The sequence below is a fragment of the Plasmodium coatneyi genome, chromosome 10 (assembly GCF_001680005.1).
Source record: "Plasmodium coatneyi strain Hackeri chromosome 10, complete sequence".
NCBI lineage: Eukaryota > Apicomplexa > Aconoidasida > Haemosporida > Plasmodiidae > Plasmodium > Plasmodium coatneyi.
In genome coordinates, this window is record NC_033565.1 from 1 (window position 1) to 15,758 (window position 15,758).

At 36.3% G+C, this 15,758-nt stretch overlaps 3 protein-coding genes across 3 annotated transcripts; all 3 read left to right on the forward strand.

The window, feature by feature from the left end:
- Nucleotides 1–212: 212 nt before the first annotated feature.
- Nucleotides 213–1,167, forward strand: PCOAH_00028280 (SICA antigen; the record flags this gene model as incomplete). The annotated part of the gene is made up of 2 exons (XM_020059633.1): nucleotides 213–221; nucleotides 769–1,167. The coding sequence occupies 2 exons, from the start codon at nucleotides 213–215 to the stop codon at nucleotides 1,165–1,167; spliced, it is 408 nt and encodes a 135-aa protein (XP_019915197.1).
- Nucleotides 1,168–4,513: 3,346 nt separating this feature from the next.
- PCOAH_00028290 (Uncharacterized protein) lies at nucleotides 4,514–7,215 on the forward strand (the record flags this gene model as incomplete). Its single annotated transcript, XM_020059634.1, has 3 exons — nucleotides 4,514–5,258; nucleotides 5,438–6,216; nucleotides 6,364–7,215. The coding sequence occupies 3 exons, from the start codon at nucleotides 4,514–4,516 to the stop codon at nucleotides 7,213–7,215; spliced, it is 2,376 nt and encodes a 791-aa protein (XP_019915437.1).
- Nucleotides 7,216–7,234: 19 nt separating this feature from the next.
- PCOAH_00028300 (SICA antigen) lies at nucleotides 7,235–8,350 on the forward strand (the record flags this gene model as incomplete). The annotated part of the gene is made up of 3 exons (XM_020059635.1): nucleotides 7,235–7,276; nucleotides 7,328–7,489; nucleotides 7,934–8,350. The coding sequence occupies 3 exons, from the start codon at nucleotides 7,235–7,237 to the stop codon at nucleotides 8,348–8,350; spliced, it is 621 nt and encodes a 206-aa protein (XP_019915456.1).
- Nucleotides 8,351–15,758: the final 7,408 nt, after the last annotated feature.

Consider the following 15,758-nt stretch of genomic DNA (forward strand, 5'->3'; position numbering starts at 1 on the left):
CCCTAAACCCTGAACCCTAAACCCCTAAACCCTGAACCCTAAACCCCTGAACCCTGAACCCTAAACCCTAAACCCTATAAATCCTTCTAATCTTACCCCACACCTTCCTTTAATTCCTTCTATAATTGGAATCATAACTATAACCTACTTACTTTGGAAGGTAAAAAAAAAGGAAAAGAAGAAAGAAAAGAAAAAAAAAAAAAAAAAAAAAAATGAAAAAAGTATGAAAAAAAAAAAAATATATATAAAATAAAGGTGAATGAATCATTTAGGGTGTATGAGTAGGATTTTCGCATTTTAAGGTGTATGTGTATGGGATTTCGCAATTTAGGCTGTGTGTGTAGGATTTCGCATTTTAGGGGTGTATGTAGGATTTCACATTTTAGGGGTGTATGTAGGATTTCACATTTTAGGGGTGTGTGTAGCATTTCGCGTTTTAGGGGTGTTTGTGTAGGATTTCGCATTTTAGGGATGTGTGTGTGTAGGATTTCGCATTTTAGGGATGTGTGTGTGTAGGATTTCGCATTTAAGGGTGTGTGCGTATAGGATTTCGCATTTTACGTGTGTATGTAGGATTTTGCATTTTAGGGGTGTATGTGTAGGATTTCAGATTTTATGGTGTTTGTGTGTGTAGGATTTCGCATTTTAGGGTGTATGTGTAGGATTTTATCACTTGCATTTCATGTAGTAATTACTGTTGCGTGTTAACAAATATTTCACCCCTCCTAAAAAAAAATATTTTTTCCCTTTTTTTTTTTTTTTGTTCAGTATTTTGGTAAGCTTGGTAAGGGAAGAAAGCGTTACAGAAGGGCTTATCAATTACGTGGTCCCTCCTTAGAACAGCAGATTGTTGACCATGTGGACAACCAAGATGATGGTCCACATGAATATTATTTAGTAAAGGAACCAAAACCTCGTTCTACGCCTATAAAAAGGAGGAAAAAACGGGGCCTTGGTCGTCCTCGTGCCGGTCGTCGTCGTGTACGTCGCCGCATGATTATTGATATTCATTTAGAAGTCTTAGACGAATGTCAAAAAGGGGACCTGCATTCGACGAAGGAAGACTTTTTTGAAATTTTGGTTCAAGAATTTATGGGAAGCAAATTCATAAAAGAAGAAAATGTTCCTAAGGAACATGTTTCTATGGTTGATGTTCCTATGGAATAGGTTCCAAGTTCAGATCCCGGGTTTAGGGAGGAAGACACTATTCCTAAGCAAGGTGTTCCTGAGGAAGTCGTTCCTGAGGAATGTGTTTCTAAGGAAGGTGTTTCCTGAGGGAACACGTTCCAAGTTCCGATTCCGGGTTTAGGGAGGAAGAGTTTCTTCCTAAGGATGAAGTTCCTGAAGTAAATATTCCTATGGATGATGTTCCTAAGGAACAAGTTCCAAGTTCTAATTCCGGGTTTAGTGTGTAATAAATACATTTTTTTTTTTTTTTTCGTTATTGCATGACAGTGTTTAGGTTCATGTGTAATTAGTATAAGCCGGGAAAAAAAAAAAATTTTCCACTTCATTTTGATTTGTTTTGATAAAATTTTTTTATTGATGATCCAGCATAATTATTTATTTTGTTATAAATTTTAACTTTGTAATTTTTTTTTTTTTTTAACTTACTAATTTTTTTTCTCTTACGTCCAATTATGGACATTTGAAAAGGTGCTCCTCCAAATTGTGCGCGGAAGGTTCCCGCGACGATTCTCGCGCTTCCTTTTACAGTTATTTAATGATACAAATGTAGGGGGAAAAAAAAAGAAATGTGAAGAAAAGAAGGAAAGAATGAAAAAAGAAGGAAGGAAAAAAAAAGGAAAAAATGTTATTTTGTTCCTTACACTTTACGGTCTTTATGTTCTGCCGTATCTTTTAAGGGAATATTAAATACAATATTACATACGACCGTAACCTATATTTTGTCGATGACCTGGTGGAGTATTATCATTTGTCGTATTTGTTGCTGCTTGCGCTACTGTTCTTCCACTTCTGCTGGTAGACTGTCCTTGGGTAGACGGTCTAGTGTATGGAGCAGAATGTACTGTAGTGGGATCAAACGTGGAACTTGCTTCCGAACTTTCTATGTAGCCTATTGTTGAAGTTTCTGTTACATCATAAAGGTCCTGTCCAATTGCTCTTTTCCTTCTTCTGTTGCTCCTTCCTTCATTTCCAGAAGAGTGGTTACCAAACTAAGAAGAGCATGGTTTATACTAAAGGGAAGGAAGGATTAAAAAGGAGAAGGTTGTTAGGGCTGGTAGGGTGGTAGGTGCAAGGAACGTTGTTACGGTGGTTCGTGGAAGGAAGGAACATTGTTAGGGGTGGTGGTAGGTCGAATGAAGGTTGTTAGAATGGAAGGTACTTCCTAAGTGAAGGAAGATGGTTAGGGGGGGTATGGTGGTAGGTGGGTTGTTAGGTGGGTGGGAGGAACGTTTTTAGGGGTTGGTAGAATGATAGTGTTAGGTGTGGTAGAATGATATTGTTAGGTGTGATAGAGTGATGTTGTTAGGGGTCGTAGAATGATGTTGTTAGGGGTCGTAGAATGATGTTGTTAGGTGTAGTAGAATGATGTTGTTAGGGGTGTTAAAATGATGTTGTTAGGGGTGTTAGAATGATGTTTTTAGGGGTTGGTAGAATGATAGTGTTAGGTGTGGTAGAATGATATTGTTAGGTGTGGTAGAGTGATGTTGTTAGGGGTCGTAGAATGATGTTGTTAGGTGTAGTAGAATGATGTTGTTAGGGGTGTTAGAATGATGTTGTTAGGGGTGCTAAAATGATGTGGTTAGGGGTAGTACAATGATGTGGTTAGGGGTAGTAGAATGATGCTGTTAGGGGTGGTAGGATGATGTTGGTCGGGGTGTTAAAATGAAGGTTTAGGGTGTTAGGGTGAAGGTTCCGCGTATCAGAATGATGGTTTAGGGGTGTTATGATGAAGGTTCGGGATATAAAAGTGAAGGTTCAGGTTGTGGGAATAGGGTTAGGGGATAAGCTTCTTTTCTAGGTTCTGGAATAACTATATGGCCTGGTATTTAGCTTCTTACGGCGAATATTCTCTATTGTTAAGGAAAACGAAATAAGGCAGTAACAAAAAGAAAAAAAAAACAAGAGAAGAAAAAAAAAAAGGACGAAAAAAAAAAAAAAAGTGAGGGAAGTATGTAAAATGCATATGGAAGGAGAGAAGGGAATGTTGTATTCAAGAATTCTTTTGCTTTAGATATATTTTTATAGAAAAAGAACAAGAAAATGAAAGAAAAGGAAGAAAAAAGAGAAAGAAATAAAAAAGGAAGGAAGGAAAGAAGGAAAAAAGAAAAAGAATAAAAAGAGGGAAAAAAAAGTGGGTTCAATGTATGGGAGTACGGTTAAGGATATGAGAATAGGATTAAAGTTGTAGAGGTAGGGTTCAGGGTGTGGGGGTATAGTTCTTTTCTAGGTTATGCAACAACAGTATCGCCAGCAACTTAGCTCCTTAGGGGGGGGAAGGCGAAGAAATGTAAGGAAGAAAGGTAAGGATGAAAGGTAAGGAAAAAAGAAAGAATGAGAGGAAAGAAGGAAAAGAAAAAAAAAAAGAGCAAAATATTTTGTGAGGGAAGGAAAAGAAAGAAAAAAAAAAAAAAGATAGAAGTAAGAATGTGGAGGGTTGAATGTGTGGGAGTAGGGTTAAGGTATTAGGGTGAAGTTTCAGGGTATAGGACTAGGGTTCCGGGTATTAGAGTGTACCTTCAGGGTATAAGACTAGGGTTCCGGTTATTAGAGTGAACGTTCGGGGTATAGAAGTAGGGTTCCGGGTATTAGAGTGTACCTTCAGGGTATAGGATTAAGGTTCCGGTTATTAGAGTGAACGTTCGGGGTATAGGAGTACGATTTCGGGTGTTAGAGTGAAGGTTCAGGGTGTAAGACTAGGGATCAGAATGTAAAAGTAGGGTTAAGGGTGTGTGAATGGTGTTTAGGGTGTGAGAGTAGGATTTAGGGTGTGAGAGTAGGCTTCAGGGTGTGAGAGTAGGTACAGTTTGTTAGAGTAGGGTTCCGGGTATTAGAGTGAAGGTTCCGGGTGCAGGAGTAGGGTTCCAGGTGTAAGAATAATGTTCTTTTGTAGGTTGTGGAATAGGCATATTGCCTGCTGTTTAGTATTTTAGAACCTCTATGTGCACTCTCTGCAAGAGGGTGCATCAAGGTGAAATAAGGGAATCAGAGAAAATAGTTTAAGGAAAAAAAAAGAAAAAAAAACAAAGAAAAAAGAAAGAGAGAAGAAGCAAGTAAAAGAAGAATAAAAGCAAATTATGTAAGGAGAGGCAGGAACCATGGAACAATTCTTGAATTTTGCACGATTAATAGGAGACTGGCAACACGAAAGAGGGACGTCCGGAACGGTTGGTGATTTAGCCAATTCAGTATGGCACACGAATATATGGACCATATTAGCACACATATATGTGACGATAGCAGAAATAGAGCAAATACGCAAGGTAGATGTATATATATGTGAGCATAATCTTCGCAATTATCCGTGCAGGATGAAATATGGACTAAAATGGAAGAAATGTTCAATGAACTAATTGAACGCATGTCTAAAGATCATCAACTTGTACAGACCATGTGCAGTGAACTTGGGGAGGGATATACTGTGGACGTAGTAAACAGAAAAGATCTGTGCAAAGCTATGATCAAAATACTGTTTTATATTAATAAGTTGAAAATGACAGATCATGGGAAGCTGGAGGTGGAGAGGGGCAACAATGGTGAGGAAGGAATATGGGACTACATGCGATGTATCATAGGGAGTGTAACTATAATACAATTATTTGGGAAACATTGCAGGTTGAGGGAAATTACGGAATATGTGTCTGGTGCAGTAGGAGCACAGAGAGATATGCTCGGGGCGGTAGATAACTATCGGAAGTGCAAATGGGTTAATACTGAAAGTTTCAGTGTAGCTAACAGAATGTTTGGGAAAACGGTACAAGAATGGATAGAGAAGAATGAAAGTAAGAAAGGAATAAAGGGTGCAAAGGAAATAGTAAGAAAAGCAAAATGCGACAAACACGTAAAGGTGAACATAGTGGAAGAGAAGGGGGAGTCAGAACGGAAAATGGGCGTAGTGGGAGTTCTGCGGAAAACCAATGATAATGAGTTAAAGAAAATGGTGGAAAATGAAGGTGGTATGGAGAAGGATAAAGTTAACCAAATGTTAGATGGAATGAAGAATTTAAATTGTAGCCAACTGGAACAAAAAATAAAGGAACAATTCCGTGGAGCTTGGGAACTGGGAGAAGATGGTATGTGCACAGTTGCCTTTCACTTTATTTCTCCAATATTTTTTTTTCTTTTGCAGAGGGGAATTTGTGTATGTATGTTGAATATTGTACAAGTGTATTCGTAAATGTAAAATAACGTATATAGCAGGTACACCTGTAGGGAATAATGTATGTACTCCTTCTTTCAACCAAATGTGCAGATAACATTAACGAATGGTTCACGAAGTTCTCTAATCAGCCAACAGATTCGGAGAGTGAATATTATGATTTCAAGTTGTTCGGTTACCTATCTTCTGTGTGTGATAGCGATGCACAGGGCCAGGGTAGATTGAAGAGTGTGCAAGATAAAGAATTCTGTAGGGTTATGGTAAAAAATTTGATGATGGCAAATAAGAATAAAAGACCATGTGAGGAAGACAAGGAGCAGAGTAATAATTGCCAATGGAAGTGTATTTCCAAGTGTGATCTGTTAAACGCATGGTTATTATATGTGGGTTTAAGATGCAACAGAATGGAAGTTATTAAATATGCATTTGAAGCATTCGACGCTCTGGATATTATGTTAAAGAATAGTGGGTACAATAATGAGTGTAGGTATGGTAAATTTAGTGGTCTGTACAGAGGGAAGCACGATATGGTGAATTTGTTATCTGAATTTATCCGTAGAAATGATAAGAGGAACAAATTGAGTGAAATACACGACAAAAACTGGTGCAAGGGTGGAAAAACAACTAATTTTGATCCACTGAAGGTTTCGCTGCGTGGACGCGGCAGTGGCAATCAGGGTGGGGATGAGAGGTTAGGGGAATTTGTGGAAAAAGTGGAAAAGCTTAAGGAAGAAATTCAAAAGATACAACAATCACCACCCTCTAAACCAGGCGGTGCAGTAAACACCTGTAGCAACGGCAAAAGTAAATTACAGACCCGCTTAGACAAAGTCACAAGCACATGGAAAAATAATAGACCAGGGACGGGTATGGTAAGAGACGATATTGTTTACTTCTGTCAAGGATGGTACCGTGTGTCCTCTATCTTTGGCGCATAGATAGGGGAGGCAAATTTAAATCCTGCGTGCTTATACTAAGTGTACACATGTATGTGCCTTCCTTCTTTTTGTTGTCCATAGGATAAATACTGGAATAACGACATAAAAAGTATATTGAAAGATCTGTCTAATGCTATGAACAGCACGGGCACAGCCGACGATAATCTATGCAAAGACATTGGGCAGAAGACAAATGGTACATCTACAGAGGAACAAAATAAGAAAGCATGTACTTACATTGTTAGAGGGTTAAAACATATATACAATATTCCTACCGACCTGACGGATACGAATGACAGAGATAACAGGGAATTCAAGAGTACCATAGCATGTGCATTATTGAATGCATACATGAAGGAATTGTTACGGGGAAATTGTATAACCAAGGAGGCCGTGGAATATGCCTTTACTATCAAAAGGAGATCCTATGGAAAGGGATGTCCAGAAGGAGTTTGTAAAGAATGTCACAGGGAAGAGTGTACAGATTATACTGTTGAGCACGAAAATCTATGGAATAAAGTAAAAACGACGGTTGACGGGAAGGACGGAATAGTAGCACAAACTATAACTGCTATAAATGATATATGTACGCAGAATACGCAAGCGAAGACTCAACAGGAACCTGGTTCGAAGTCAGCACCTCCACCAAAGAAACCAGGTAACAAAAGTGTACAATGCGGAAAGGCCGCAACGTACAGAAAAAGTGATGATCGCAGTTCAATTCTAATTAGTGGTGCCGAGCCCAATCCAGAAAATTGTAATGACTTCATACCTCCCAGTATAACAAATACAGAGGATGAGGAGCACATACAGGAAATATTAAGTTCAATACCAGGAGTGCAGGTGGAGGATGCTCCCTCCGGAGCTTCTGATAAGGATACGAAGGAAGTAACTGCCGTCACCGGAACTGGAACTCCAGGTAATAATATCTAAAAGGAGGTCACTCAGAAAAATGTCTAATATAGTGCACACGAAGGTGCACCCACTACCCTCGGTTATATTACTTCTACTTATACTGAAACCACTTTTCTTGCTTACACTTCAGATACTACCCATGGTAATGATCACAGTGTTGAACCTGAAACTGTTCCTGCTCCTGGTCCTTTACCAGATACAGGAACTGTTCCAGGGACAGGAGTTGCCCCAGGGCAAGATGGCCATGGGACAACACGAACAGCAGCAGTCCAACCACCACCAGCAGTTAGAAGTAAACCACAAAAAATACAGAATGTAAAGAAGGAACGGATGGTCGACCATTCCTTCCATCCTTCCGAACTCCTTACCCCATACCTTCCTACCATTCCTGTCTTCATTGGTATGTCTGCTATGACCTATCTCCTTTGGAAGGTAAGAAAAGAAAAAAAGGGAAAAAAAGAAAGAATAAAAAAAAGAAAAAAAAAAGAAAAAAAAAAGAAAAAAGAAAAAAAAAAATTATTTTTAGAAGAAAAGAACAGGGAAAAAAAAAAAAAAAATTAAAGGTGAATGAATGAGTAGGGTGTGTTTGTGTAGCATTTCGTATTTTAGGGGTGTATGTGTAGTGATTATGCACTTAAGGCTTGAAGAAGTAATTACTGTAGCGTGAACAAAATTTCACATCCGCATTAAAGAAACATTTTTTTCTCTTCTTTTTTTTTTTTTTTTTTGTGTTCAGTACTTTGGAATGCTTCGTAAGACAAGAAAACGTTACAGAAGAGCTCGTGAAGTACGTGGTCCACTTCCCTCAGAACAGCAGATTGTTGACCATGTGGATGAGCACCTTGGTCCACGTGAATATATCTTAGTAAAGGAGCGCAAACCTCGTTCTACGTCTATAAAAAGAAGGAAAAAACAGGGCGTTGGTAAACGTGCCGTTCGTCGCCGCGGTGGTCGTCGCCGCATAATTATTGATATTCATTTAGAAGTCTTAGACGAATGTCAAAGGGGGGACACGCAACTGGTCCAGGAAGACTTTTTTGAAATTTTGGTTCAAGAATTTATGGGAAGCGAATTTATAAAAGAAAAAAATATTCCTAAGGAAGAGATTCCAAGTTCAGATTCGGGGTTTTACGGAGGAAGGCTTTGTTCCTAAGGAACGAACTCAAATTTCAGATTCGGGGTTTAGGGGAGGAAGACTTTGTTCCTAAGGAATGTGTTTCTGAGGAAGAAGTTCTTAGGGAAGGTGTTCTTAAGGAAAAGGTTCAACGTTCAGATTGCGGGTTTTAGGGTGTAGTGAATATTTTTCTTATTTTTTTGGTATTGCGTGAATGTGTTTACAATTGTTCATTGTGTAATTAATATAAGTGGAAGTGAAAAAAAAATTTTTATTCCCCACTTTATTTTGTTTTGTTTCGTAAAAAAATTTTTTTATTGAAGATACAAAATATATGTTCATTAAAATTTTTTTGTTATAAATTTTTTTTTCGCGCATAAATATTTTTTTTGAATTTTTTACACATTGATATTTTTTCAAAAATGTCAGGACCTTTTTCCGCATCCGCGTTGGGAGTATTCCTTCCTCATGCAGGGTCATTATTCGTACATACAAACGTAGGAAGGAAAAAAAGTAATGAAATATGAAGAAGAGGAATAAAAAAAGAAAGAAAAGAATGAAAAGAAAGAAAAAAAAGAAAAAGAAGGAAGAAAAGAAAAGGAAGAAAAAAGAAGGAAATGTAAAAGAAGGAAGAATGGTCATTTTTGCTTCTTATATTGTATGCATTCTGTGTGCACGGACATTTATGTTCCCCTGATGCGGAACATTCCTTTACAGGTCTTACATGTTCTGGTAACCAATATTTTGGTGACCTACATTCCGATGACCTGTTGTACTAGTATTAGTTCTTGTTCCTGTTCTTCCCCTTCGAGACTGTACACCATATACTGTTGATTCATCCCCTGTTGATGGGCCTATTGTTGAAGTTTCTGTTAAATCGTCAATATCACGCCCGGCTGATCTTCTCTTTCTTTTACCACTTGAGTGGTTACCAAACCAAGAAGACCATGGTTTATACTGAAAGAAAAAAAGGAAGGAAGGAAAGGAAGGAGGTTCTATGGAGGAAAGGAAATGGAGGTCTAAGGAGGAGGAAGGAAGGAGGTTCTATGGAGGAAAGGAAATGGAGGTCTAAGGAGGAGGAAGGAAGGAGGTCGTCTAAGGAAGGAAAGGAGGGTCTAAGGAAGGAATGAAAGGGAGTTTTAAGAAAGGAGGGGTCTAGGGAGCTGTAAGGTAGGAAAGGAAGGGTTCGTCTAGGGAAGGAAGGAAAGGTAGGAGGGTCTAAGGAAGGAAAGTAAAGGAGGGTCTAAGGAAGGAGGAAGGAGAGGAAAGCCTAAGGAGCAAGAAGAAAAGGGGTTTAAGGAACGGCGGACGAGGAGGAAGAAAGAGTCTATGAAAAAAACGAATAAGGAATGAAGGAATGAAGGAATGAAAAGGAAAGATGGAATAAGAAGAAATAAGAAGGAAAGGTCTAAGGAAGGAAGGGAGGAATAAGAAAGAATAAGAAAAGGAAAGGAAGGGATGTAAGGAAAGAAGGGAGGGGTGTGGAAGTAAGGGGTCTAAGGAGGAAGGGAAAGGGACGATTTAAGGAGGAGGAAGGTCTAAGGGAGGAAAGAGAAAGGGGGTGAAGGAAAAGGAAAGGTTAAGGGAAAGATTAAGGGAAGGGGTAAGGGAAGGGATGAAAGGGAAGGAATGAAAGGGAAGGAATGAAAGGGAAGGAATGAAAGGGAAGGAAGAAAAGGGAAGGGGTCTAAGGAAGGAAGGTTCTTAGTGTGGTAGGTGGTAGGAAGGTTGTTAGGGGTGTTAGAAGAAAAGGAGGTCTAAGGAAAGAAGGAATGGGAAAAATACTATTATTCATATTTCGCTACTATAATGTATAATGGTAATATTTTACCTTATATAAAAAGTATGCCAATGCTGGTAATTCTATTGCTGCTAAGGTACCGAAGGTAGAAGAAAGAGAAGAAGCAGCACTCGCTTTACTTTCAGCTTCTTTTAATTGTGAGAGTGCTTGGGCGGATGCTTCCTGTGCTGCTTGTGTTGCTCGTTCTGCTTGTGTTACTTTTTGTGCGAGCTTCCGTTCCGCCTTTAATTTTTTGTCTACAGAAGGATATTCCTTACCTTCCCCTAGGGTAGCTGCCTCTGTACAATACAAATGTAACGCTTCCGCTAAACCACAATGTACTTTGTACTTATTATTAAAGTCGTAGCAATATGTACCACTCGTATATGTCCTGCTATTTGGGCAAGCCTCCCTCATGATAATACATGCTGAAGCAATTCCCTCTAAGTAAGTGGGCAACTGGTCTTTACAGTTGAGCCCATTCTTCAGTAAATACTCCGGTACGGATTTGTGATCGAAGGAATAATCGAATATTGTTTTCATATGGGTGAGAAGTGTTTCTTTAAAATCGCTGTATTGAATTCTACATTTCTTCGAATAAGTATTTCCCTTCAGTCCTTGGTAAATTTCATCCAAAAGCTTTGACAATGGCTTATTACCTGAATCTTGCCGGTATTTGTCCCCTAATCAATAATAAAAAAATTCACAGGGTGTCTTATCATCGGTCACGGAGCTTGATGAGCTGTATATTCCACATGCGTGACAATAAGCCTTCGCGATTTTCTTAGCTTCATCAGTAATTTTTGTACACTCCTTGAAGTTTTGCTTTAATTTCTGTTCTAACTCTTGGGGGTAGTTACTGCTCCTATTACATTCTCTCTCAGTGGCCCCATCGAATTTATCATAGAAATCCTTCTTGGAAGGTAAATTATCCAAATCGAGCGCCTATAAATATATAATTAATAAAGAATATATATATATGCGCGCCCCTTGTATGTACTTCTGTTCATGCTGTGGAAGGAAAGAAAAGAAGAGCAACTCCCTCCAAATATTATATTTCCCTTACCGTGGCTTCTGGTGCCATTGTTATAGTTCACTTTCCTAAGTGTAATGGATGTACACTAAAATTTTTGTTTATTCATATATTCAGGATAAGGAGAAGTATATGAAAATCTTCGTTTGTCTGTTCTATGATGATTATGATGATATGATGATTGGATTGTAAGTGTGATTGTGGAATTTTTATTTTCTTTCTTCCTTTATAATATACTTTAATTTTTAAACAAAGATAACACACTACATATGTATCAAAGTCATTACATATATCTACAGTTACAAGTAAGTATAAGAAGGAACTGGGCACGAAAGAAACAAAATAGGTGAGGGGAGAAATTTTTTTTAATTTTTATGATATATTCATTATTCGTATATCACATTATTATATTACTTTATTATATTTTACATTTTTATATTATACACCTTACACATATATATTAAGTCATTACATGTACATTGCACTATGTATACAGAACAGGCATTACATGTACATTGGAGCATGTATGTTATTATTATTATTATTTTCACCTCATTCAATTATTATGTGTATATGGAGAAGGGAGAGGACGCATAATTTATTTTTCTTCCTTCTGAGCAGAAAATTTTTAGCATGTCCTCTTTTTATTCATATTTTATTATTTCACCAGAAGGGAGAGGGGTGGTTGTTACTATTAGAAACATTATATTATTAGGAACATTATATTATTAGGAACATTATATTATTAGGAACATTATATTATTAGGAACATTATATTATTAGGAACATTATATTATTAGGAACATTATATTATTAGGAACATTATATTATTAGGAACATTATATTATTAGGAACATTATATTATTAGGAACATTATATTATTAGGAACATTATATTATTAGGAACATTATATTATTAGGAACATTGTTATTAGTAGAAACATTATTATTGGGGACATTATTCGTAGAACATTATATTATCATGTGACACATTCGTACCACACCTCAACAATTATTACGTATATTCCTATACACATATACTGTGAAGGAGAAATTTCATATGTTCTTTTCTTTTTCCTTTCACCCTTTTTAGGGATACTTCTTCTTTTATTAATTTGATAAAACTCAAAAGAGATCAGGGAGGATGAGAAGAGTTCAGAGGTTGGAAGAGTTCAGGGGTTGCCCTCCCCCTTTTTTTTTTTTTTCTATATGTGTATGTACTATTTTAGGGGAAAATGCATATATATACATATATATATATCATATATATATAACTATACATATATATATATATATGTGTAGAACCACACACAACACACATTACTTCTTTTTTTTTTTTCTACACACATATATATGAGAAATTTGCATATGTAGAATAACATTATTTCTACATTTGCAATTTATATATGTGTAGAATTTTGCATATATATGTAGAACACAACACATTACTTTTCTACACACATATGAAATTTTATATATGTACAATTTACATATGTGTAGAACCACACGCAACACATATTAATTCACTAATTTAATGTATCCATTCGTTCATTCGTTTAATCCATTCGTCGTCCATTTGTTATCCATTCGTTTAATCCATTCGTACATTATAATTAGAGTTTAGGGGTTTTTATATTTAAGTATGCACATATATATATATGTTACATATATATATAAACTTATATATGTATGTATATATATATATATATATATGTAGATATATGTATGTGTATATACATGTAAGTCATAGCTCGTGTTTTACTCTTAACACCGTTCTGCTTTGTTACTTTTTCTTCGGTACATTTTTTTGGGCACATTTTCTCCTTCTTCTTTTAAAACAATAAAACCCTAATACCATGCATAACAGTAGAACTGTTACAATAAGTAGAAGTCCAACCTTACACAGGACAGATTGAACTCCAGTAAGATCGCCTGTCAGGGAATAGCTGCTGTAGGTTTCCGTCAGAATCAATAATATTGGATATGGGAGTAAAATAGCTAATATAAACGGAAGTGAGGGTTTCCTCATAAAATCCGAATGCATCATTTCATGAAAAAAAATTTTACATTGTTCCTTCATTCCTATTCCGCCTATTCCTCCTATGAACTGGACATTATTTGGTGCTTTATTTGGTGGTGTATTTGGTGCTTTGTTCTGTTTAGGTGGTGGCGTACTCGTTTCATTGTGCTTTATAGCACTTTCTTGTTTTAATTGTGTTTTTACACCGGTCTTCACACTTAAGGTGGACGTGCCAAAGGTGGTACTTTTTTCCTTCCCCTCATGGGGTGCCATACCATCACTTCCTTTCTTTAATGATGTGCTTATGGCAATCACCTAAGAGAAAAGAAAAAGATGTACATTGAAAAAAATATTTATTTTTTTTTCCTTCCTTCTCTAATTTTAGTGTAAAAATGGAGTGAAAAAATATTCATTTATAATAATATATATGCGTCAAATTTTAAACAAAATTAATAGTTATTATCATACATGGTGGTCACATTGCCAAAGGAACGAGGCGGATAGGGCAAAGGTGAGTATGAAATATTTTGCAAGGAAGGGTGCCATCATTTTGTTTTTGCTTCTTTTTACTTTTTTTGTTTGCTCCTTTTTTTTTTTTGTTTTTTGCTTTTTTTCCTTAAAATAAAGAACGTTTAGGAAATAAATGTGTGTATTTTTTTCTTTCTTTCTTTTTAATACAAAGTGTTTATGAAGTTTACTCTGTGGGTTCATATATGCGATTAGTTATTATTTTTTATTAGTGTGTGTTACATATATATATTTTTAAAATGAAGAAAGAATTTAACATTACAACGTACACAATGAAATATGCATATAGATTTTATGATAATTTAGAATAACTAGAAAAAAAATGATTTTAGCACATAATTATATATATGTTATGTTGTTGTTTCCACACCAAAAAAAAAAAATTATTAAGTTAATTAGAAGTGAGTGGTCAATATTTTTTTTCTATAGAAAAAATAATGAGCACTTTTTTCTCTCTCATTATATATTGTCCCACTTCCTAACGTTGTAATAAGAGCGAATTATCTATATATTTTGAGCATTAAAAAATTATAAATGGAGTTGTTTAGATGCATAGCTTTGTGTTGTTTGCATGTTTGCGATCAAAATTTTTGTTTCTTTTAATTTTAGTTATAATGGTGGAAAAAAAAACAGTTCAAAAGAAGAAAAAAAAAAGTACTTCAAAAAAAAGAGTAGGTATGAGTTCGCCTTCCTTCTTTTTTTTTTTTTTTTTCTTTGGGACCTTTTTATCTTTTTCTTATTTTAATAATTGTTTTTTATGTTAATATTTTTTTTTTTTTTCTTCTTTCTTCTTTTAAAGAATATAAAATGAAGTGAAAAAAGAAAGAAAAAAAAATTGAAATAAAAGAGAAAAAAGGGAAAAAGGGAAAAAAATGAGGCAAAAAAAGAAAGGGGGCGTGAAAGAAGGCAAGGAAAGGAAAAAATGTCATTTTCCATTTATGCTTCTTTTCCACATATACACACATACACTGTACACACACTGTGTATATGAACTACACACTGTGTATATGAACTACACACTGTGTATATGAACTACACACTGTGTATATGAACTACACACTGTGTATATGAACTACACACTGTGTATATGAACTACACACTGTATATATGAACTACACACTGTATATATGAAATGTGTACACTCTATATATATATAGACTTTGTACATTTTTTTTTTTTTTTCTACGCCCCCCCCCTCTCTCTATGTGTCGTTGTGTGTGTGTGTGTCGCTCCGAAATGACCTTACATTTAGTGTGTAACATCACATACGCTGATAATGTATGTTATTTCTTTGCCTCCCTTCGTTCCTTTGTCCCTGTTCCCTTTGTTGTTGTGGTCTATTATTTGCCCCTCCCCTTCCCCCTGTGCGTGGTCGTGATCTACCACCATTATATATGGTAGAATGATCATCTGTTGTTGATGATGAATCTGTCGAGAACTCTGTTGAAGCATATGTAGAATCTTCGTCTGTCAAAGTACTAAAAGTAGGCCCTGTTGATCTTTTTACTCTTCTGGGAGCGTTGTTCCTGCTTTCACCAAAGAAGTTCTGTATGCCGGAAGGTAGAAGTTTGTACTGAAAGAACAGGGAAGAAAAAGGAAGGGAAGGTTAGAAATATATATATACATATACATATATATACACATGTATATATATGCTAACTATATATATATATATATATATATATATATATATATATATATGTGTACATACATCGTGGTAATTATAATTGTTATAATTAATACTTACTTTATACAATAGGAATGCCATTGTTGGTAATCCTACTAGCGCGGTGCCTAGTGTAGAAGAGACGGCTGCGGCAGTGGGAATTGTTGAACCGGTTCCCGACGAAGAACCAGTTGATTCTGCAGTATGTGATGCAGGTTCCAATGTATCCTGTGGTTCATATTGTACTTCTGTACATGTTAGTATGTCCAGCTTCTCTGTGCTACAGTATTCTCCAGCTGCTCCGTCCGTGCTCGCCGCCGCCGCTGCTTGAAGCGGGCCACAATAGGAACCACTCTTCTTTGGCCCCCTTTCCCCGCAATCTGCGGCTACTGCTTCGCATGCTTTAGTAATGGCCTCTAGA